This window comes from Rhinolophus ferrumequinum, chromosome 9, assembly GCF_004115265.2.
Source record: "Rhinolophus ferrumequinum isolate MPI-CBG mRhiFer1 chromosome 9, mRhiFer1_v1.p, whole genome shotgun sequence".
Taxonomy (NCBI): Eukaryota; Metazoa; Chordata; class Mammalia; order Chiroptera; family Rhinolophidae; genus Rhinolophus; species Rhinolophus ferrumequinum.
This window is the reverse complement of record NC_046292.1, coordinates 68,949,379-68,974,038: the sequence shown is the minus strand read 5'-3', so window position 1 is coordinate 68,974,038 and position 24,660 is coordinate 68,949,379. Positions and strand designations below refer to the sequence as shown.

Sequence of the window (24,660 nt, the reverse complement as noted above, 5' to 3'; positions counted from 1 at the left end):
TAAATTTGCAATTTTAATGCTTTCATTTACCTTGCCTTAAGTTGGGTCATACATTCTTTTGATTAATTTAAAATTTGTAATTGATGGCTTTATAGTTGTTTTTATACATACCATAATTTAGTTTCTCGTTATTATTCCCACCTTGATGTATCTGCTTGAGCTGGCCAGGGAGAGGGAATGTGTGTGGGGTTTTCTTAATTCAAAATGTACAGTCTTTCGGTGGGTGATGATGGCTAATAGTAACCACATTCCTGTCTCCTTCATATCCCTGTTACTTCGCTGATTTCAGATGGTAATCTTCTTAACTTACAATTTTTGTCCTTCTAACTTTTTGCCCTTTACTTTAAGGCTATTTTTTATTTTTTATAACTTTAATTCCCAAGTCTTTCATCTTCAGCACTAGCTCTGTGTTCTTTAACTGGTGTTTTTCGGTGAACTCATAGGATATATTTCCAAATCAGTGATTTCTTTTCTTAGCCATTTGATTCTTGTTATTATATTACATAAGTAAGGCGTGGATTCATTTTTAAAGAGTCAAAAATAAAATTTGTAAAGCAAAAAGTAGTCTCCCTTGATTCCCTGTCTTTCTTCCCCAGCAGTAACTATTATCAGTAGTGTGCTGTGCATTATTCTTATTTCCTTTCTGTTTATGTAGTGCATATAGGTGTGCTAATAAACATATGTAATACCTACTATATAAGCAAGCTCATACTGTATAGAAGATTCTATATAAGTATGTACACATGTCAACCCTATTTATTTTAATAGCAATGTATATTTTAATAGCAATGTATTCTACAGTATGAATATATTATAATTTCTAACCATTCCTTTATTGACAAGAGTTAGATGGTTTACAAATTTTTGCTAGTATAAATGGTGCTGAAATGAACTTCCTCGTATTTGCACCGTATTTTTCAAGGATTTCTGGGTGAAAAAGGCATATACTACATGAAAAGATTTAATGTATAATGCCAAATTGCCTTTGAAAAGGCTTCTCTGTTTATAATTCCCACCCACAGTGTTAACAGAATGACTGTTTCCATACGTCCTCCCAATACTTGTTTTATGTCTTTGAACTTTTGTCAAAGTAATGAGTAAAAACTTATATTTTTAAAATTAGCAAATCCCTGATTATTGGGAGGGAATATATATATGCATATTATTGGGTTTTATATAGAAGTTTTAAATTGCTATAAAATCATACATGTTAGTCTTTTCTTTATGACTCCTAGGTTTTTGTCTTGTTAGGAAGGTCTTTTATATCCTGTATTTCTTAAGATGAAGTTCAACTACATAAAACAGTAATAAAATGAATTAACAATAGCTTAAACAAGATAGCTACTTTTCTCTCACAGTATAGACAAGTCAAAGTAGATAGTCGAAGGTAGATATGGTGGCTTCATGGTGTCAGTAGTTGGGTTCCTATCTTTCTGTTCTGCTATCCACACATGACTTCTATTTCAAGGTCACTTCATTGTCCAAAATCACTGCTAGAGCTTCTGCCATTACATTTGCGTATCCTCTCTTTTCAGTACACCCCTTGGAAATCCCAGATAACATTTTTGCACCCAGTTACATGGCTACACTTAAGTGCAAAGGACACTGGGAAATGTCTGGTGATATGGGCCTAGATTAAGACTGATTCTACTAGTAAGAAGGAAAAAGAAAGAATGTTGGGTAGGCAAAGCAGTCTCTGCCGTGCATCCTAAGATCATAGGACTTTTCTTGTCATTTCTTTTAATACTTTAAAATCATTTTATTTTTTACCTGTAGGCTTTTTGTAAGGCATTTGGAGTTAATTTTTATGTATGGTATGAGTTAAAAATTTAATCATATTTTGTCCCTGAAAGATAGGAGTATTTGATAAGTATTTTGTCTTTCTCTCTTTGCCACCTTCTCATAAACTTAAATTCCTAAAGGTCTGATTCTGCACACTTAGTCTGTTTTGTTGCTGTGACAATACCACGTTATTTTACTTGCTATTCTGTTATTGCATGTTTTATTATCTAGTAGGGCAAGTCTCTCCTTATCATTCTTTAAAAAAGTTTTTGGCTATTCCTGCATTTTTTTCCATATGATCATTATGAACTTTAGATCCTTATGAACTTTAGAATCAGTTCATCAAGGTCTATAAAAAGTCCTGTTGAAATTGGCTTTAGTTTAGTTTGTGGAAAAAATCTTCTTTTTACAATTCTGAAATCTTTCTACCTAGCAATATGGTCTCTCTCTCCATCAATTCAATCTTTGTTTTTCTGTGTTAGTTTATAATTCATTGTTTGGGTTTTATATTTCTTGATAGGTTTATTTCTTGGTATTTTATGGAGTTTGATATTGTGAGGAGAGTCCTTTTTTACATGGAATCACATTGCATTATATAATCAATCATCGATGGTATATTGAATTTGGTTGTTTTATTTGTCTAGCTCAATGAACTCTCTTAATAGTACCGTGTTTCCCTGAAAATAAGACCTAGCCGGACCATCAGCTCTAATGTGTCTTTTGGAGCAAAAATTAATAGAAGACCCAGTCTTATATATTACATAAGACACAATATTATACTAATATTATATTACATTATACTCAGGTTTATGTTATATTAAAATGAGGCCGGGTCTTATATTAATTTTTGCTCCAAAAGGCGCATTAGAGCTGATTTTCTGGCTAGGTCTTATTTTCAGGGAAACACGGTGCTAGTAGTTCAGTTGTTTTGCTGGAATTTCCTGGATAGACAATCATATTATCTATAAAGAGTGATTTCTAATAGTTATTCTCTTGATTTCTAGTAACAACTCTGTTTTCCTTTACGTGTAAATGGAACCTTTACTATACTGTTCTCTGTTTCAGAAAGAGAGCAAACATCCTTGTCTTATTATTGTTCTTAGTGGTCAGGTTTCCAGTGTTTCACCATCAGGGAATTTTTCACACGTTTTGAATTAGGTTCTGGATCTATCAACCTCCTTCTCACTTATTTGTAAAAACAGGTTTGGGTTCAGGGTTGAGAGCCAGCAACTCATTTTAGTTCACCACTGTCACTGGATCTGCAAGTTGGGATTCTGTACAATTTCTTTGATGTTCTTTGTTCTTTACAGGTTTTCTAACTTTTATTGAATGAATTTTTCTTAATTTATATGTTTCTGAGATATTCATTTTATCCAACTTGTTAGTTTTTATGGCATAAAGATTTGTTCTCTAATAGGTTAAAAATTTATTCTGAATATAAAATGTTTCCTTTCTAAGTTGTAACATTATTTGTGTCACCTCTTTTTCTTAATCAGACCTGCAAGAGGTTTCTATATTTTGATCTTTTTCAAGCCATTTATTTTTATGGATTGACCCTGTTTAATAGTTCTATTCATTTTAGGTATTTTATCTTTTGCTTTCTATTATTTTCTATTTCATTAATAGCTGATTTTGTCTTTATTTTCTTCCTTCTACTTTCTTCTTTTTAATTGTATATTTGCTCCACTTATTTTGTTTTTCTTATTTTCTGTAAAATATTTAAGACTACAAATTTTCTAGTAAGTACCTCTTTGACATTGTTCTATAGATTTTCTAAATGTGTTTCTATTCTTTCTAAATAGTTTATAATTTTAGTTTTAATTTCCTCTGTAAGAATTATTTAAAATCGTGGTTTAAAATTTTAAAGTAATTTTTTAAAAAGTCATCCTTTTATTGTTAATTTCTAATTTTATTGGATTGGAATTAGAGATTGTGCTTTATGATATTTAGTGTGATTTTACTTGTGGCTTAATAAATGATTAATTTTTATGATGATTCTATGTGAATTGTAAATGAATAAAAACAAACGATGTGTTTCCTAGGCACTAAGTTGTATATTTTGTCATTAAGAAGAGTTTGCTAATTGTTATTCAAAGTACGTTATCACTCGTATTTCATGTAGCGTTTTATTAAGAGAGAAATTTCTTATACTAGAAGAGGAAAATTATAGCCAGATTAAATAATGGATCTAGAAATGTAACGTCAGGTAGTTCAAGGGAGTATAGTACATACCAGCAGTTATATTTGGAAAAACAGACAAAAAAGGAACAAGTACACAGTAAATAGAAGAGTAACATACTGTCTAATTAGCTGTGACTTGTGAGAATGACTATAAAAGTTTAGGACAGGTTATGCAGTAAACAAAGGAAAAAGTCATAAGGAAATTGTCTTTGTAGCATTGTACATAAAAGGAATTGTACTTAAACTGCCTGTTTAGACATTTGTTAAGTACTATAGGCCTAATTGGCCAGTATGTTCACCTTTCTCATCCTTTCTCATCTTCACTGCTGCAGATGGAAGGCAGCTGGTTAGATAGCCAACTAACTGTCCTATCAAATGCTTTTTGCTTTTAATTTCCATTTTGTCTAATATTAATATTACTATACTTGTTTTACTTAGTATATCTTTTTATTCTTAATGTTTTCATATTGTTTTATTGTAAATATAACTTGTACAGATAACATATAGCTAGATTTTGTCAATGTTTATTTGTCCAATCTCAGAATTCTTTTAACTGAGTAATTAAACTCATTCACATTTACTGTAATTATTGATATGTTCGGACTTACTGTATGTTTTCTAGTTAGCATAATTATTGCTTGTTTCTTTTTTCCTCAGTTATTTTTTCTTTTGACTTTCTGCCTCTTTTTTGGATATATCAAGTTTTCTTTGCTTTTGTTCATCTAGCTAGCTCTTCCTTTAAAACTTCGCATTGCATATGTAGATTTATATACCAATGATTATGGGCACACCTCAGAGATATTGCAGGTTCAGTTCTAGACCACCGCAATAAAGCAAATATCACAATAAAGTGAGTCATAGGTATATGTTTCCCAGTGCATATAAAAATTATGTTTATACTATACTACAGTCTATTAATTGTGCAATAGCATTATGTCTAGAAAATGTACATACCTTAATTTGAAAATACTTTATTGCTAGAAATGCTAACCATTATCTGAGCCTTCAGCTAGTTGTAATCTTTTTTGCTGATGGAGGGTCTTACCTTCAATTTGTAAAAAATGCAACATCTGTAAAGCGCAATAAAAGGAAGTATGCCTGTATAGAAAATTAACATTTTAAAACTTCTTCATATGAGACCAAGACTTCATCACATTTTCACGCCTCTCTTGCCTCTTACTCTCTCCCGTGTTCAGATCATCTGAGATTTTAGTTCCAGATTGTTAATTTTAAAATATTTTACTGTGCATTAAAATTATAGGCTTAACCTAAAATTTTTTTAACTGATTTCTTTGCTTACTTTCTGCTTTTTAGAATCTCTGTCTTCCTTTTCCTTAGATCCATAGTTTTTCTTCTGGATACACTCTGAAGGAATTATCTTAGTCTTTGTAAGCCTGAAATATATTTTGCCCCTCTTCTTTGAATGAGTTTGGCTAAATCATTCTTCAGTACTTTTTTTGTGATAATGGAGAAAATAAAATGGAATAACCATTGCTATGGGAGTCACTTACAATAGAGTCAGGAGACTTAAGGGAGTGAGGCCTCTACACATCTTGTGCCTCAGTTCTTAGAGATGCTATAAGGTTGCTAACATTGCTGCTGAACTCAGCTCAAGGCTTAGCCATAAACATCCTGATGGCCATAAATATCATAAATATCCTGGAACAACTCCTGCATGGACACATACAGACTTCTCTCCTTGGTAGTCTTCGCTTCCTTCGTTGGCATACTAGAACTAACCAATCCCTGTTAAACTAGTCAGCAATCCTTCATATGCATGAAATAATTCAATTGTGAGGGTTTTGCCTTTATAAACGCTGCCTTTCTTCTCTCCAGAGTGCAATTTGGGTTGCTACCTGAATCTGTATCTCTCAGATTGCAATCCTTTTGCTCAGATAAATGCCTTTTATTCTTTATTATAGCCTGAACCTGTTCTTTGATTAACATTTGATACTGTTCTTCTTGCATCTATTCTTGGTGATTCAGTCTGTTTTCAGTCCTTTATTAATAACCTTTTGTTTCCTCCTTGGAATATTAAAATAATTTTTCTTTATCTGTGTTAGGAAATTTCACCATGAAATTCTAGGTGTGTGTCCTTATTCTTACTTTTTGCACAGTACTCTGGGGACCCTCTTAGTATTGAGACTTGTATCTTTCATCAGCTCTGGGAAATTGTCTTCTATAATTTAACTTAATTATTTCTACTCTGTTTTCCCTTCTGGCACTCCTACTAGATGAATGTTGGAACTTCTGACTCTCTCCTCCACATTTTACACTTTCTCAATATTTTTTTTTTTATCTCTTTCTTCTTTTTTATTGGCTCTTTGGAGAATACCTTAGCTTAATCATCCATTTTACTAATTTGCTCTTCAACTTTATCTACTGAGTTTTTTTCAGTGATACAGGTTTTTTTTTATGGAATCTCTACTTCACTTTCTAAAATGTACATATGTCCAGCTTCTCTCAAAATATTAATTATGTAAATCAATTATACTTATTTTGAAACTCTTTTTCTGTGCACTACTAGCTGTTTCCTCAATTGTTAGCTTTTTTTTAATACTGTGTGTGTTTTTTTTTTTATGGTGGTATTTTTTTCTCAAATATTAGGCAATTCTTTATTGTTTACTTTTGTATTTGTGAATATCTTTTTGCTTGCTTATTTTGTTACTTACTGTCTCTAATTATTGTAGAGAAGTAGTTGGATTTGTTGTCATGAAATTGTGGAAATACCTTGTAATCTAAGAATTAAGTCTTCCTACCCCTCTCAGGGGTTTGGTGCCTTACTTGAAGCTCTGCCCTGCCTCTCTGGCCTCAGTGCCTACACTCCCTGCCTTAGCCTTTCAATAGCTATCACAACTGCTTAATGTTTTCCACAAATGAGAGAGAGTGGCAGAACACAGCATTCCAATGAATTGTCAAATACCTTGATCTATTGATTCTTCTACATGTGTTATGGATAGTCTCTTCCAACTTGGTTTTTCTCATAGATTTGACCTTCTTTCATATATCTGATTTCTAACATTCAGCTTTCTGGCCCTCAGTGGTATACTCTCTTGCTTTCCTGTAGTTTTATAGATGGAGACATACACACATAACACACATACATGTATGTCCATCATTTCATGGAATTGAAGAGGAGTAAGTATATAGAAGGCTTCATGTGCCATCTTGATCTTTTCTCTCAGTTGATTCTTTGGACATTCTCATTTTATGTTTGACAGAAAAAGTGTTTTCAGGATAAAAGTGTTCTCAAGAGAGAGTTGTACAGCTTCATAGTACACCTTTAGCTTCTCTTCATTTGAAGGATTTCTACTCTTTCTATACACGCACCTATTCTGAACAAACCTTCCTTTACTAAGTTAGCCAGGATACAGAAGGCTTTCAGGAGGAAGTTCTGGTATCGGAACAGGTCTTAAATGTCTCAACCAATGATAACAATAATCAGTAATAACCATTTCTTGAATATTTGCTGTGTTTCAGGCACTACATTAGATTCTTTACATACTTATGGCACAAACTGCTAGCTGACTATTCTGGTATCTGTTCTTACCTATACAGGACAAAAATTATATTTCACAGTCAACTTTGTAGGTAGATGTGATCCTGTGACTAAGATTTGTCCAATTAATGAGATGTCAGCAGAAATGTTGTGTTAGTCTTCCTAGAAGGCTGCTTAAAGGAAATGGACTTACATGGTAAACAGGGCATCATTTCTCATCCCCAGACCCTCATCTTTCTCCGACATGCTGCATGGAGTGAATGTGTAATAGTTGGAGCCCCACTGGCCATCTTAGACCATGAGATAGCCTAAGAATGGAAGCCATACATGCAGAGTAAAAATGTTGGAGGATCCTGTGTCTCTGGTTACTTATAAGACCACCATACCAAACCCGGGACTTTCTAACTCTGGAATACTTTTACATAAGAAAATAAACCATGTGGGGCGGCCGGTTAGCTCAGTTGGTTAGAGCGCGGTGCTCTTAACAGGTTGCCGGTTTGATCCCCACATGGGCTACTGTGAGCTGCACCCTCCACAATTAGATTGAAACAACTACTGGACTTGGACCTGATGATCCTGGAAAAACACACTTAAAAAATAAATAAAAGTTTAAAAAAAAAAAAGGAAAGAAACCATTTATATTTAAGCCACTATAATCTGGTCATGGTTGAACCTAATCTAAACTGGATCAGTACCTTATTTAATCCTTACAATAACCCTGATTTATTCTTTGCTTAACTACCATGCAGTTCTGCCCCCAATAGTTGGGGGCAGAATAGTTGGTGGCATCTCTGCCACCTCACCTGAGATTGTGAGACTTCTGTTTCTACTAAGAACAAGCTCAGAACAAGCTCAGGCTAGCTTTTATCTGGTGAAGAGAGACAGACAGCCCTGCCAAGGTTCTGTACCTATTGGAATAAATCCCTGTTCTCCTTCCCATTCCTGTTTTGTTAACTGCTTCTTGTAATAAGGTTTTTGACAGGGAATTACGTTGAAAAAGTGTCCCATTTACTAATAGACATATTGCTGTTAAATATAAATACGCCAAAAGTCTTATTTTTCACTCTAGCAATTTTGTATATACTCTGCATTTGTACATTCCAGGATAGCTTCACAAGGAGTTTTATTTATTCAGCACTTGAAAGCACCCCACCCACACTTTTCCATCAGTTTTTCTTGGTTAATAAACCGTGTAACTTTAGAACCATTTCTTAATATATGATATAAAATAATTTTTACGAGCCAAAACAAGTAGTCTGTAGTTTTAGCTATATGTACCCATTCTAAGAAGTGAGTTGGTTGCTTCTTTCTGTTTTCACGTACCATTTGCTAAAACAAAACTGAAATATAACTATCCTACCCGTTCTCTCTGTACATCTGACTTTTTTTGATCTACCAAGAGACCCCCCCCCCAAGAGAGTAATGTAAGAGAATCTAATAATTTTAGTTCCATAGCTTGATTTGTATATCAGCATCTGGCTATGTAAGTAAACAGGAGAAACAGGTAGCAAAGAACCTGGGATATAGTAGGCACAGTGGATGGTAGGTAGCTCCTTTTCTCCCCTTTTATCACCCACCCCTTAAATTTTGTAGCCAAGAAACTGCTAATTTCTAATAATCAACTAATATACTATCAACCTTTATATGTTGAATAGAATCCTCAGTACCTAACACTATGCTTGTTACTCATAGGCACTTAATAAACATTTGTTCATTATACAAATTGTATTGTTTTTCTATAATACTTATATATAGTAAAGTCCAAGGACAGAACTATATTGGAGAAGAATATGACAAAAATGTTAGATGTGTTGAGATTAAAGAAACAGTCTAAGAGAGTGCCCTGTAAGCATTTGAAATTTATCAACCTAGAGATTGTAATGAAACTGTTGAAAAGAAATGAGATTTTTGAGAGAAAAAGAGGTGAATAAAGAAGAGTAGAGAAATGAGAATTGAACTTTTGGCAATTGGGAAGAAGTCAGTAGTTATTTGCAACAATAATGATATAAGATATAGAATCATATAGTGTCACAGAAACCAAGGCAGAGAAGAATTTTAAGAGAGATACTTCAGTCAGTGATGTCAAATACTGTGAGTTAAGAAATTTTAAAAGAAAATAATGAAATTTCATATTTCCCTCAGTCTTATTCAGGCTCAGCTAGGATGCATTCCCATACAAGACTTTGCTTTGACACAAGATACCTCGAAGATTTTCAGAAGTGGCTCACGAATTACAAGATGTATGTTACAGTATTAATGAATTTTCAATATTTTTTCAGTAAACTAGTATACTAGATTTAATATTGGAAACTTTTTTTTTTTTTAGGGTTGGCAGATTTTGTGGCTCTTCAAGACAAGAAGTTTGCTGTACTATTGAACAGTTTGATTTTAGCTAAATGTTTTAAATGTAAACTTTGGGAAAACTCTCTGCATGTATCCAAACAGCTGGAAAAAATTGGTAGGTACTGAATACAGGCAGGCAGTTTGTTGATATCTGCAATTTATTTTGTATTTCACTGTTAGGAAAATTATTCTAAGATGATTTTAGACCTTTAAGTAAAAACCATGTTTGTAGGCCTAAGTGAGGCACTGTATTTTACTTGGCTTGAAAATCTGATTTTTATTTACTCCGGCTTAAAGGATTCTCTTTGAAATCAGTTGGGAAACCTAATAAAACTTAATGCTCTTATTTTTAAATTTCTTTTCAAACCAAGAGTGAAATTTTGTTTTAGCAATTAGGTAACTATGTTTTGCTCTCTCTTCCACTTTTATGTCTGTTTTGATCTCAATGAAAAGGTACAGAGCTAACAGGCCTGGCCATTCCTAATTCATTACAGAGAATTATGTCACTTATTTATATCTTAACTATTTTATTTTTTTCAATAACAGTATGATATTATTATTAATCTTCATAGAGATTTTGCAGACAAAAGATTATTTCCCGTCTATTGGGATCTATTTCAGGATGTGAACTGAAAAACTCTAGAGGGTGACATTTACAAAGACTGAGATACGACTAAAGCTTTCTAGGGTCTTCCAGTTTGGTGCCTTTGGCCTTGTGACTCTGCTCCTTCTTTGATAGCCAGAACTCTAAAAAAAGAGTTGTTATCCCATGGCTGACAGTCTTGTTAGCTTTATGAGTTTACATGCATCTTGGGGACATTAAAAAATAATATAAGGGGTCAGTAGGGATTATCTTATTATTCCTTAGAACAAAGATCTCCTACTTTATTTCCTTGAAGTTTGATATCAGTGGGTTGCAGAGGGCTGACCAGTCCTGGGAGCTGGAGTGAAGGTTGGGATTGGCTGATGAAAGTAAGGTCAAAGTAAAGGAGAGATTCCTGATGTAAAGGCTCACCTTCCTACAGAAGTTCTGGCAAACCAAATGCCACACCCATCCCACAAAGACAAGAGTTCTCAATCATGAAGAAGGTTCCATACAACATTTAGGAAACATGAATTTACAGAAAAATTTGATATTTGATTAAATGATTTTTATTATATTTGAAAAAGCCAGTCTTTCTTACTTTCTAGAATATTGTCAATCTGAACATTAGTTGAATTCTGTACCTTCCAAATTGCCAAACACTAGTATATTTTTCATATTTAATCAGTACAGCTGAACAGAAAGAAGCAAATATTGCCCAGAAAAATTCATGTAATAGAAAAGTGAGAGTATCTAAACAAAAATGCAAATCTAAGTTCTTATAAAGCATCAGGAAAGAAATAAAAGAACATATTGATTTTCAACAATGTTGGTAAACTAAAAAATTAAAATTCAGGAGAAGGTTTGGGGGAAAATGGAAATGAACATTAAGGAATTATGAATACTAGGATGAATTATGAATACTAAGAATGAGTAAGAGGCTGTACTTATCTCCTCCCATGACCACATCAAAATTACAACTAAACTACAGAACAACCATCATTGAGAACCACCTGGAGACTAGATGAATAGAAGTCCTATAACTAAGGATATAAAGAAAAAGCCACGTCAAGACTGGTCGGAAGGGTGGAGATATGGAATGTGCTCGCCCCACACCCTTGGTGTGGTGGTCAAGAAACGGGAGGGATATCTCAGCTGCAGAGGTTCCCCACTGAGGAGTGAGCCCCCACACCGGGCTCTCAGCTTAGGATTCCAGTGCCAGGAAGAGAAATCCTCATAACTTCTAACTGTCAAAACCAGCAGGGATTGCAGCTGAGTGAGACAGAGGGTAGCTGCAGTCTCAGTAAAGGGCCCATGCATGGATTTACTCGCTGATGGACTCAACTCACTCTGCATTCTAGACTGGGGCAGCAGCTCAAAAAGCACTAGGGACATACAGGGAGGAACTGAGTTGTCTGGCTTCAAGGCAAGAGCTGGAGGTGCAGCTTTCTCCCAGACAGAAGTGCTGGCAGATGCCATTGTTCGTTTTTGAATCCTCCTCTACAGAGCTTGCAGGCACAGGCAGTCTCCAAGTCTGAGTCTCCATCAACCTAGCTAACTGTTCACCCCACCCTGGTGATTCCCCCAAGACCCCATCCCATGCAACTTGCAGGCCCACCCAAGCCACTTTCAGAGGCTCTTCTATACAAATGGCCAGTTTCTGCTCATGCTGCAGACCTTTCTAAAATCTTAAAGGTTTGCAAACCCCAAACAAACTGTTGCTGGCCTTGGCATGCCCGGTAACCTCTTGCTAAATGGCTCCCAGACCAGCACTAGTAGCAACTAACCTTGGTTTACAGCTTAGCCTCTCTCGGGTGCCTCCAAGCCTAGCAGAAGTGGCAACCTTCAGCAGATCACATTGTAGCTTATACCCGGTGGCCCCGGGCCAGGCACAGGCAGCAACTGACCTTGGCCTGCACCAGAGTCCCTTCCAAGAAGCCCCAGAACCAACACATTTGGTGGTCAGCTTCAGACCACACTAGAGTACCACCCAATCTCCTCCACAAATGAAACACCCAAAGAACAGACTCCACAGGCACCAGAACCCAACTAAAGTGAATCCTACTTGATAGGGTCAGCCCCTGCACAACAGCTCATCTGCTGTAGTCACGGTCATTCCTCATAGCCAATCAGCCTGAGGGGTCAGTCCATCCTGTTGACATGCCAACAGCAATCAAGGCTCAACTACAACAGAAGAGAACACACAGCCCATACAAGGGACACACCTGGAGCACCCTGCTCAGGTGACCAGGGAAACTGTGCCACCTGGCCCCACAGGACACCTACTACATAAGGCCTCTCTACCAAGACCAGAGATATAGCAGTCCTACCTAATACATAGAAATAAACACAGGAAGGCAAATGAGGAGACAAAGAAACATCCCAAATGAAAGAACAGAACAACACTCCAGAAAAAGGACTAAACAAAATGGAGACAAGCATTCTACCAGCCGCAGAGCTCAAAACACTGGTTATAAGAATGATTGATTAACTTAGGAGAAGAGTAGATGATTTAGTGAGAATTTCAACAAAGAGATAGGAAACATAAAGTGGAGCTAGAAACCATAAATAGAATACAATAATTAAAAAGAAGAATACAACAATTGAAATAAAGATTATATTAGAGGGAATCAACAGTAGATTAGATGAAGCAGAGGCCTGAATCAGTGATTTTCAAGACAAGGTAAACACCCAATCAACAGCAAAAGGAAAGGAAATTTAAAAATGAGGATAGTTTAAGGGGGGCCTCTGGGACAACATCAAGCATACCATTATTTGCGTTAGAGGGGTACCAGACAGGGAGGAGAGAGTGGAAGGAATTGGAAACCTATTTGAAGAAATAATGATGGAAAACTTCCCTAACCTGGTGAAAGAAATGGATATACAAGTTGAGGAAGCTCAGAGAGTCCCATACAAGATTAACTGAGAGGCCCATACCAAGACACATTATAATTAAAATGCCAAAGGCTAAAGACAAAGAGAGAATCTTAAAAGTAGCAAAAGAAAAGCTGTTAGTTACCTACAAGGGAGCTCCCATAATACTGTAAGCTGATTTCTCAACAGAAACTTTGCAGGCCTGAAGGGATTGGCATAAAATATTCAAAGTGATTAAAAGTAAGGACCTACAACCAAGATTACTCTATCTAGCAAGACTGTCATTTAGAATAGGACAGGTAAAGAACTTCTTAAACAAGAAAAAGCTAAAGGTGTTCATTACCACCAAACCACTTTTACAAGAAATGTTAAAGGGACTTTTTTAAGAAGAAGAAAAAATAAAAATATAACAAAATGGCAATAACTACATACCTATCAATAATTAATTTAAATGGATTAAATGCTCCAATCAAAATATATAGGGTGGATGAATGGAGAAGAAAACAAATCCCATACATATGGTGCTTACAAAAGTCTCACTTCAGATCAAAAGATGCAGTCTGAAAGTAAAGGGATGGAAAAAGATATTTCGTGCAAATAGAAACAACAAGTAATCTGAAGTAGCAATACTTGTATCAGACAAAATAGATTTAAAAACAAAGGCTGTAACAAGAGAGAGTTTCACTTCTGGATGTTTAAACAAAGAAATCCAAAACACTAATTCAAAAAGTATACGCATACCTATATTCATTGCAGCATTATTTACAGTAGTCAAGATATGGAAGCAACCTAAGTGTCCATCGATAGATAAATGGTTAAAGATGTGATACATACATACAATGGAATATTATCCATAAAAAAGAAGGAAATCTTGCCATTTGTGACAACATGGATGGACCTGGAGGGTATTGTGCTAATGGAAGTAGGTCAGACAGAAAAAGGCAAATACCATATGATTTCACTTATATATGGAATCTAAAAACCAAATAAACAAACCAACAAAACAAACTCAGATACAGAGAACAGTTTGATGCTTGCCGGATAGGAGGAGGGTGGGGCCTGGGTCAAAAAAGGGAAAAGGATTAAGAAGTACAAATTGCTAGTTATAAAAACAGTGATGGGGATGTAAAGTACAGCATAGAGAATATATAGTCAATAATATAATAACTGTATGGTGTCAGATGGGTACTAGACTCAAGGTGATCATTTTGTAAGTTATATAAATGTCTAATCACTATGTTATACACCTGAAACTGATATAATATTGTATGTTAATTGTAATTGAAAAATGAAAAATTATTTTAAAACAAAGAATGAGTAAGAGAAATTCCCGAGAAAGAATAAAGATATGAGTAAGGAAATAGGAGTGTCATATCATCACCAGTAATATATGTGTTAATATTTTGGACTTTTATACTTCTGACAATATCTTCTATTTTGGGATTTGGTTAAATTCATTTATATGAGTGTAAGAATTTTAGATTTCAGTTTCTTAAAGCATAAAGGAAAAAAATGTCCAAAGATGTAAGTGAACTTGATGTATTTAAGGAACAAAATTAAAGCAGTGTAGCTGGAGAGTATTCAGCAAGAGGAAAATGGTAGGAAATTAGATGGGTGAGGTAGGCTGTGATCAAGTCATATAAATAAGGGAGTTTGGCCATAGTAAGGAAATACCATTTTATTCTAAATGCAATGGAAAGGCATTGGAAATTTTAGGCAGAAAAGTAAAAATCTTTGGTTTAGGTACAGAAACACAACTCTTAAGACAGATATGGTCAATATGCCATAGCTTCATGAAGCAATATTCCCATTCCTGAATCATGTCGTCTTTTTTAAAACATGAATATAACAGTAAGTGTTTCTTGCTACTCGCTGTATGGATGACATATGATAAAACTAAGGGTTGAGTCTTCATGTGAACCAAAGAGTTCCTCTTTCATCAATCAAATGCATGTTTTAGTTTGAAAAAGAAAATATGAACAATTGAATAATGTCACAGTCCAATTAATCCAACTGAAAACTTTTTTAAAAACTTTTAAAAATTTGTTATTAGTCTTGATCTGTAACAATTTTTCTCCTAATGTAAATATTTAAGTGTAGACTTAGTTTAAAATGGATTGTTTAAAAACTGCTATTTGATTAATTTTCCACAGGTATAACATTGTCAAATGCAATGGTAAATGCAGGTTTGACTTCCTTTAAAAAAATAGAAGAAACAGATGCAAGGGAACTTGAATTGGTATTTAATATTCACTTATTCCTGTTGTTACCTGTATTCTATCTAAACTCTAAAGCACGGGTGTCAAAAGTGCGGCCGGCGGGCCAACTGCTGTCCACAATCCATTGTTAATTGGCCCGCAGCAAATTCCAAAAATATATTTAGTTTACTTAAATAAACCAGGAGAGGCAATATGTACTTTACCTCAAGTGAGTGGCCCGGTTGTTTGTGTATTTTATCGCATATGGCCCTTGGTAAAAAACGTTGAAAAAAGTTTGGACACCCCTGCTCTAAAGCTTAACTTTTCTGTCTTTATTTCTATTAAAAATTATTTTTCTCCTCATAGTCATAAGTATTTTAACTTAAGTTTTAAATAATAAGCATTATTAAAACTATTGACTCTAGAAAATATTTTACTAAAAGAACTTTAGTGTTGTGGTAAGAATATAATGATATAAATGTTTTTAGATTTTAAATAGACATCCCCCTTTTGGAACTCAGATAAAAGAAACAGTGATGTATCTTCCAAAATATGAACTTGAAGTGGAACAGGTAAATATTTTCTGGGTTTTTTTTTTTAGATATTTTGATTGTTGTTTCAGGAATAATGCTATCCATAGCCGACTTGGATCTGAGAATGAGTAGTAAGGTTATTTTTAACACTCTTTATGCCTATCCTTTTTTAAAGATTGCAAGATATAATGATACCATGGCAGAAATATTAGTGACCATTATATTAAGAAACTTTGAACAGCTGCAAACTAAAAGAACAGCACCAGATTCTCACTATGTTACCTTAATCATAGGTGATGCAGATAATCAGCTGGTTTTCAAGCACAAAATTATGTAAGTGTAAAATTTCTATTTGATTTTATTTTTAAACATATACTGTAAAAAGATAAATTCCACTGAGAGAAAATGTAATATAATCACTGTGGGATTAATTAAATTCCATTTTCCTGACACTATAATGGGATAGTTTCTCTATTTGTCTATTAAAGATATTAACATTGGGTTACATTGTCATTTTAGATTGTTATATTTAGTACTCTAATGATCAAAGTATAAAATCTATCACCATGGTTTCAAACAAGTGAATAGATGACCTTTAGGCGTAGCTGCTGAACTTTCTTATTTTCAGTTATCCATGACCTTACTACTCTTTGATTGTAATCTTCCTCCCACTCACTTCAAAATATATCTTCTATTTCCAAATTTAAATCTAACAAACTACTATAGCTCCATTGTAGGATCCAGCCAAACCAGATCAAGTATATAAAGGTGGTACTTCCCTTATACCTAGTTCTCTAGCATGACATTCTATAATTTTCACTTCAACTTTTCTGCTAGTACTATTATTTTTTTCCCAGGATATCATAAGTAAGTTCTAAGTATGTCAGTTATAGCTATAGCTAATATTTTTTGAGCACTTAGTAGGTTCCGGGTGTTTAATTGTTTAATCGTCCATCATAAGAGATAGGTGCTATTATTATTTACTTCTTATACACGAAGAAAGTTAGACCAAGAGTATTTAATCAGTTTGTTCAAGGTCATATAGGTAGTTTAAAATCTAGATTTGAACCCAAGCATTCTGACTCCAGAGCCTATACTTTTAACCGTATTACTATATGTACTTGTAAATTCAGGAATGGCAGTGACTCTGAAATGGGAATCTCCTAATTGTTGCCAGTGTGCTAGAAGATACCTTCCTAAAATATCTCATGCAAGATTCCTAAAGGGAATGCAGTGATTGATAGGATACCCTTTCACTGGTAACTACTCTCCTGCAACTAGCCACGGCATACTTACAGAGAATATATTATTGTACAAATCTTTATTTTCTGTGACAACTAAATCTAATGACAGCCCTGACTACATGAGACTAAAATAAATTCAATCACAAAATTGGTTGTTGATTTGTTTGTGATGTTATTAGATACAAATTATTTTGTATCAATTTTAAAGATACTATTGAAGTTCTCACAAAGTCGTACAACTTATGTATAGCTATTTTAAAGTGGTAGTGATTTAGGGGCAAGCTCATGGGTTATTGATAGCACCTATATATTCAGGTAGGCCTGCAATGAGTCAATGCAACTTGGAATCAACTGTTGGGTCAATGTGTAGTTAAGAAAATGATGGTTGTGGTACTTCCACTAACACTCCATTTCCTCTTCTAAGAGTCTAAGGAAAGTAGTTTTCAGACTGACTTCAGTTTACTACCAGATAGGACCTATTTTAGGATCAATCAGCTCTTAAATATTAATATATTATTTCATTTAGTGTTCAGATAATTAATTAAATGATATTTTACTCTTTTTCAGGGATTCTGTTTTGCTAAAAGCTGGCAATTGGACTAAAAAGATTGATGTGAAGAGAACTCTTAAATCTGAAGATCTTAGCATAAATCTAATTAGTTCTGAATATGGTAAGTTCACTGAAGTGATAAAGATATGAATGCAAAGAATGTACCACTTAAAAATTATTTCCTTTATGCTGAAACAGGACAATAATATAAGTAAATGATATTGGGTAAATATATATGATATTGGGTAAAAATAATATGAATCATTTAAAGGAAATTTCATGCATTTAGATATGTAAAAGAGCACGGACTAGGATAACAAAATTAAAATTTTATCTTTTCATTTATAGGTATTTTATTTTCCAAGATAGTTAAATTTCAATTATTATGGAAACATTGATTTCTATGATAATGCATAAACTTTCATTTTTAAACTTTTTTCTTTGCATTTTTATTTCCTGGACTTACTAGCTCTTTTAGTTCAAAAAGGTATAAAAATATAAGAGATATAAAAACAAATAAATGGTTTCATGTATGAATTTATATTATTTCAATAAGCACTTGTATACTTTTTTCCTCTTTCCAGTTGGACTTGATATTCAGCGGAAATTTACAGTCTTTTACTTAGGACCCAAGAGGTTTGGAAATCAAATTATTATACGAAAAAAATTAGAAACAGAGATTTCCCATTCTAAACATTCAGATAGATCAACTGTAACAGGACCCAATAAAGGTAAATAGCTATATTTGCTCCTAGTTTACATTAAAGCAAATATGTGGATATGAGGGAGTGTATAGATTATTGGTTACCAGGGGTTAGAGATAGAAAGAAATGAGGAGTAACTTCTAATAGGTACATGATTTCTTTTTGTGGTGATGACAGTGTTCTGGAATTGGAGTATAGTGATGGTTGTACAACCTTGGGAATATACTAAAAACATAGTATACTTTAAAAACGTGGATTTTATGGTATGAATTATATTTCAATTTAAATATCAATTGTATTATTATATGCCAACAAAAAAAGAGAGAGAAATGATAATTTTAAAAATACCATTTACAATAGCATCAGAAATTTTAAATACTTAGTAATACGGTAGCAATAAATATTTAATACCACTACATGAAAACTAAAAATCATTATTGCAAGGAAGTTAAGGGAAACATAATTAATTGATATACCATTTTAAGGATTAAAAGATTTTATATTATAAAGATGTCAATTCTCCCCAAATTAATCTTTAGATTCAATGCAATCCCAATCCCAGCAGGGTTTTTTTTTTCCCCTGAAACAATACACTGATTATAATAAATTCATGCAAAAATTCAAAAGAACCAGAGTAGTCAAGATAAACTTGAAAAAAGAAAACATAACTGGACAACTTACTTTACTAGATATCAGGAACTGTTATTAAACAGGAGATAGTAAGAGAATGTGATGTAGGCATAGGATAGATACATTAACCAATGAAATAGATTAGATTTCTGAAATGGACCTACAGATATATAGTCACTGATTCATGACAAAATCAGTGTCATGACAAAAGTGATAGTATCATGCAGTGAAGAAAGAATGGTGTTTTTAAAAAATGGTGCTGGATCAAGTGGATGTCCATAGTGAAAAAATAGTATCTTGACCCTGTCGTCATACCCTACACAAAACTTATTGCCAAATATATGGTTGATTTAAACGTGAAAGGAAAACAATAAAACCTTTAGGAATAAAAATAGATCTTCAAGACCTTGGAATAGATAGATTTCTTAAACGGACACAAATGTAATAATAAAAACATTTGATGAGTTTGACCATGTTAAAATTAAAAACTTCTGTTCATTAACAGACACCATTAAGAGAGAGAAAGGCAACCACAGAGTGTGAGAAAAAAATTACAGTACATGTACCTGGCTGTTATGGGTTGAATTGTGTCCATATGTTGAAGTCCTAACCTCCAGTACCTCAAATGTGACAGTATTTGGATATAGAGTCTGGAAGGAGTTAGTTGAGTTAAAATGAGGTAATTAGGGCAGCCGTTTGGCTCAGTTGGTTGGAGTGCAGTGCTCATACACCAACGTCGCTGGTTCGATTCCCACATAGGGCCAGTGGGCTGCGCCCTCCACAAGTAGATTGAAAACAACAACTTGACTTGGAGCTGATGGGTCCTGGAAAAACACACTGTTCCCCAATATTCCCCAATTAAAAAAAAAATTAAAATGAGGTAATTAGGGTGGGTCCTAATCCAATATGACTGGTATCCTTTTAAGAAGAGGAAATTAGGACACAAACACACACAGAGGGAAGACCATGTGAAGACAGAGAGAGAGATTACCATCTATAAGCCAAGGAAGAAAACCAACCCTGTTGACACCTGGATCTTGGAACTGTATCCTCTAGAATTGTGAGAAAATAAATTTCTGTTGTTTAAGCCACTTAGTCTGTGGTACTTTGTTATGGCAGCCTTAGCAAACTAATACACTAGCAAATAACTATTATACATAATATGTAAAGAACTGTGTCTTTAAGAAAAAGATAAGTTATTAGAAAAATGAGCACAAGATTGAACAGACACTTCAAAGTAGAGGATATCCAAACAGTCAAGAACATATCAAAGGATATTTAATAAAAATTAACTTATAATGAAATCACTCTACTGAAAGGACTTAAATGGAAAAGAAAATGCCAAGTATTGCTGAGGCTGTGTAACAGCCATTAATCTCAATCACTAATGTGAATATAAATTGGTGTAACTTCTGTGGAAAACCAGCAATATTTACTAAAGCTTAACATACGCATATTCTATAAGCCAGCAATTCCCCTTCTGGGTATATACCTGACAGAAGTATGAATATGTGTTCACCAAAAGACATATTTTGGAATTTTCATAGTGCTACTATCATATTAGCCCTAAACTAGAAACCAGCAAAATATTCATCATCAGTTCAGTGGACAAATAAATTGTGTATAAAGACCCAATAGAATTCTACAGGGTTGGCAAACTATTTCTTAAAGCGCCAGATATTTTAGGTGTACAGACCACATGGTCTCCTTTGCAATTACACAACTCTGTCTCTGTAACTCAAAAGCAGCCATAGATAATATATAGGTGAATGAGCTTGGCTGTGTTCTAATAAAATTTTATTTACAAAAATAGGTGGCTGGCCCATGGACCGTAACTTAGCAACTCCTACTATAGGACAATGAGAGTGAATGACCTATAGTTACACACAATATGAATGGATTTCACTAACATAATGCTAAGCAAAATAAGTCAGACACAAAAAGGATAATACTGTGTGATTCCATTTATATAAATTATAAAAATAGGTAATATTATTATGGATTGAATTGTGTCCCCCCCAAAACATACATTGACATTCTAATTCCTGATACTTGTGAATGTAACCTTATTTGGAAAGAGGGTCTTTGCAGATGTAGTCAAGTTAAAATGAGAATCCACTCTAATTCAATATGACTGGTGTCCTTATAAGAAGAGAAAAGATACACAGATTCAGAGAGGAGAACTCTATATAAAGACACAGATCCAGAGAAAAGCAGTCATGCAAAGAGAGAGGCAGAAATTGGAGTTATGTTGTCACAAGCTAAGGAACTTGTAGAGCTATCAGAAGCTGGAAGAGGTAAGGCAGGATCCTCCCTTAGAGGTTTCAGAGGGAGTATGTTTGTGCCAGCAGCTTGATTTCAGACTTCTAGACTTCAGAACCATAAAAGAATACATTTCTGTTGTTTTAAACCATGCAGGTTGTGGTACTTTGTTATGGCAGCCCTAGAAAACCAATATACTAATCCATGCTATTGAAAGCCAGGATAAGGGATACTTTTGGCAGAGGTGACTGAAAGGGGGCATAAGATTGGCTTTTAGGGATGCTGATAATTCTCTGTTACATGATCTAGGTGTTGATTACGCAGGTGAGAATTCATTGTGCTGTACATATATGTACGAGTGTGTACTTTTCTATATTTATATATACGTAAATAAAAAGACGAATAATTTGAGTCAGAAATGTGGGTTCTACTACATATCTTGGCTCTGATAGGTACTGCCTTTTGTGATCTTTGCAAATTACAATTTCAAATCTGTAAAATGAGGATAACAGTATTTCTTAGCTGCATTCAACACCACTGATAAGTTTTTTGTTTTTATCTTAAGCCTGTTCTTAAAATACTTGCTTAAATGGTTGTGGTTAATAAGCAAATAGAGAAACGTTTCCATGACTACTCTTCCTTGACTTGCCTTCTTTCTGAAAGACTACTTTTTTCTTTATGTTTTCCTTACCCTTTCTATCTCCGACTTCTAAATGGTGGAGTTACCTAAGACTCAGTCCCAGGCCTCCCTTTTTCTGTCTACATTATTTTCCTAGGTGACCTTAAATGCCACCGATGTATCAAGAGGTCTACTGAATGAATACCTTTATTTCAACATATCCACATCTGAACTTGTGATCTCTTCTCCCTTTCTCCATCTTACATCTAGTGTACTTATTTCTTTCCCAATCTTCATTTCAGTTAGTGATACTATCATCTGTTCATCTACCATGTTGCTCAATACTGTAACCTAGAAATCATTCCTGATTATTCCGTTTCCCTTACCCCATATTCAGTATGACAGCACGTCCTATCATTCTGTCTCCGAAACATATCTTGAAAAAGGTACTTTGTAGGTCCTCAGTAAATATCTGATGAATGAAATTGGAGGAATACCTACTTAAATGGTTGTGTTAATAAGCAAATGAAAAAAGTGTATGTGAAATTGTTTTGTAAACTAATGAAGTGCTTTCTAAATGTTACCATTGTTGATGTTACGATGCTACATCTTATTTTTGAAGGAAGTACTTTCCATTTCCTTTTTTTTCCTGAAGAAAAAAAAAATCTCATGGTTGTATATGTTTGGATATAAAAAACAAAGAAGAGTTTCTGCCTAGCTTTCAATCATCCCCTTTTCCTTAGAACTGATTTCCAAACCACAGAAGTAGGCTATGTTTGTCTTATTTACACTACATTCTCAGATCTCCATTTGGCCACTATTTTTCTGGCAGCAAAATTATTAGGACCCAAGTGACCTTCTTTCATTCAGTCCCAAAGCCAAATTCCCAAAAGGAAGGAAATACCTCAGTTAAAGAAGGACAATTTAGAATTAGGACTGCACTAAAATAATATAATCTCTGAACTGTTAGATAGCCATCCTTTACCATGGGCAGAAAGAATCACATATAGCTGGACAGTGGACAAGAAGTGTAAAACAGAGGTACGGAGAGCAGCAAAGGTGAGAATGCCAGAGCTAGGGTGCTGATGACTTTCCATTTCTTGGTTTCAGTTCCTCCTGATGCCTAGCTGCATTACAGCTTTTGGATTTTGTGAGATATCTGTGTTCATGTATTTTGTTTTAATACATTAAAAAAACCCCACCTATCACCTGTTTTTAAAAATAGCTTGAATTGTTTCTGTTGCTTGCAATGGTAGTAAAAAATTGAAATGTTTACTATACTTCCTACTAGTATGAGCAAAGGAAGTAGGAAGTTTACTAGTAGGAAGTTTACTATACTTCCTACTTTATAAGGGCAAAATTTCCCCACATATTCAGCACAACCTTGTGGAAAACAGATAAAAGATGCTTTCTATCAGACAGATAATGTTTTATTACACACATATACACACCCTTCACATACATAATATACATAACCATCCCAAATCTTACTAATATCTCAATTGTATAATTCAGTTCTTGTATGCAAATTTTATACATCCCCATCAAAATACACAAGTGTACCTTGAAACATAATATACACACACTGTCTTCATTTTCTTTCTCAGTAACAGACACAATGAAGACGTCATATTTACCCTACTAAGGTTGTGACAACGAAATTTGGGCTTTATCAAATCAATCCAAATTTTAGTTTTTCTGACTTCTTGTCAGACCATATTATTAAATGATACAAACTGATACTTAATTCAGGGACTATAGTTGCTAAACAATTGTTTCCAAATGTGGTTGCAAGTTCAACAAATATTTTACTATTGTATATTGTCAAATTGTAGGACCATATGTAAAAACAAAAGTATACACCTAAGTGTATATAATTAAAAATTCTTTTTATGCCTTCTACAACTCTGAAAACATTCTTTTAACAACAGTTTTCTCATATATAGTTATAGTCCAAGAGGTAAAATTTTTGTAGAATTTAAGGAAAAATATTTTTACTATGTTTAAGATACGGAAATGTGAAAAATATACTTTTTTAGTTGTAAAAAATTTAAATTTTTTTCAGGCCAATTACCTCTTAATATATGAGGTTTAGGCATGTAAACTTCTGATCCTTTAAATGCATTCTTAATGAGAAGTATGGGCTTTAATTTTAATAAAATTGATTTGACATTAATAAACTCATTTGCATTTGCTATGCCATTCAGAGTATGAAAATTTAATGTACTTGAAGAATGCAAGGATAAAACCAGTGCCCAGGCACTTGGGAAGTGTGCACATATAAATACTAGTCAAAAGGCAGTCTGCTTTTCTTTATGCTCTTTGGTGTATACGTGCATTAGATTGCAAAGTCAAGGACTTCAGTGTGATTCTTTTCTTGATAAATAAAAAACAAAATGATATTTGACAAAAAATTAAACAGAGATGCTCTCTCGTTTAAAAAGTGAAAATATAAAGTGCATAAATCTATGCTTAACATAAATTAGAAACTGCAGAAGTCAAAGTAATATTCTTTTAGCAATATTAACTTCAGCAGCTTAGGCACAGACGAAATCATTTGAATTCACAATGAGGATATGAGGCTGAGTGTGTCAGAGATGCCTGCTATTTTCAGGTTTTTTTCAAGCAACTGACCCTTGTTCTACCAGCCATTATTGA

At 34.0% G+C, this 24,660-nt stretch overlaps 1 protein-coding gene across 1 annotated transcript in view; it reads left to right on the top strand.

Annotated features, from left to right (window-relative positions):
• HFM1 (helicase for meiosis 1) overlaps positions 1–24,660 on the top strand; it is a 133,210-nt gene that overhangs the window by 85,633 nt on the left and 22,917 nt on the right. Inside the window, exons 24-30 of the mRNA XM_033114766.1 lie at positions 9,605–9,702; positions 9,789–9,920; positions 15,416–15,501; positions 15,949–16,032; positions 16,169–16,326; positions 17,805–17,908; positions 18,372–18,518. Coding sequence (XP_032970657.1) covers positions 9,605–9,702; positions 9,789–9,920; positions 15,416–15,501; positions 15,949–16,032; positions 16,169–16,326; positions 17,805–17,908; positions 18,372–18,518 — 809 coding nt within the window. The remainder of the gene's footprint in view (positions 1–9,604; positions 9,703–9,788; positions 9,921–15,415; positions 15,502–15,948; positions 16,033–16,168; positions 16,327–17,804; positions 17,909–18,371; positions 18,519–24,660) is intronic.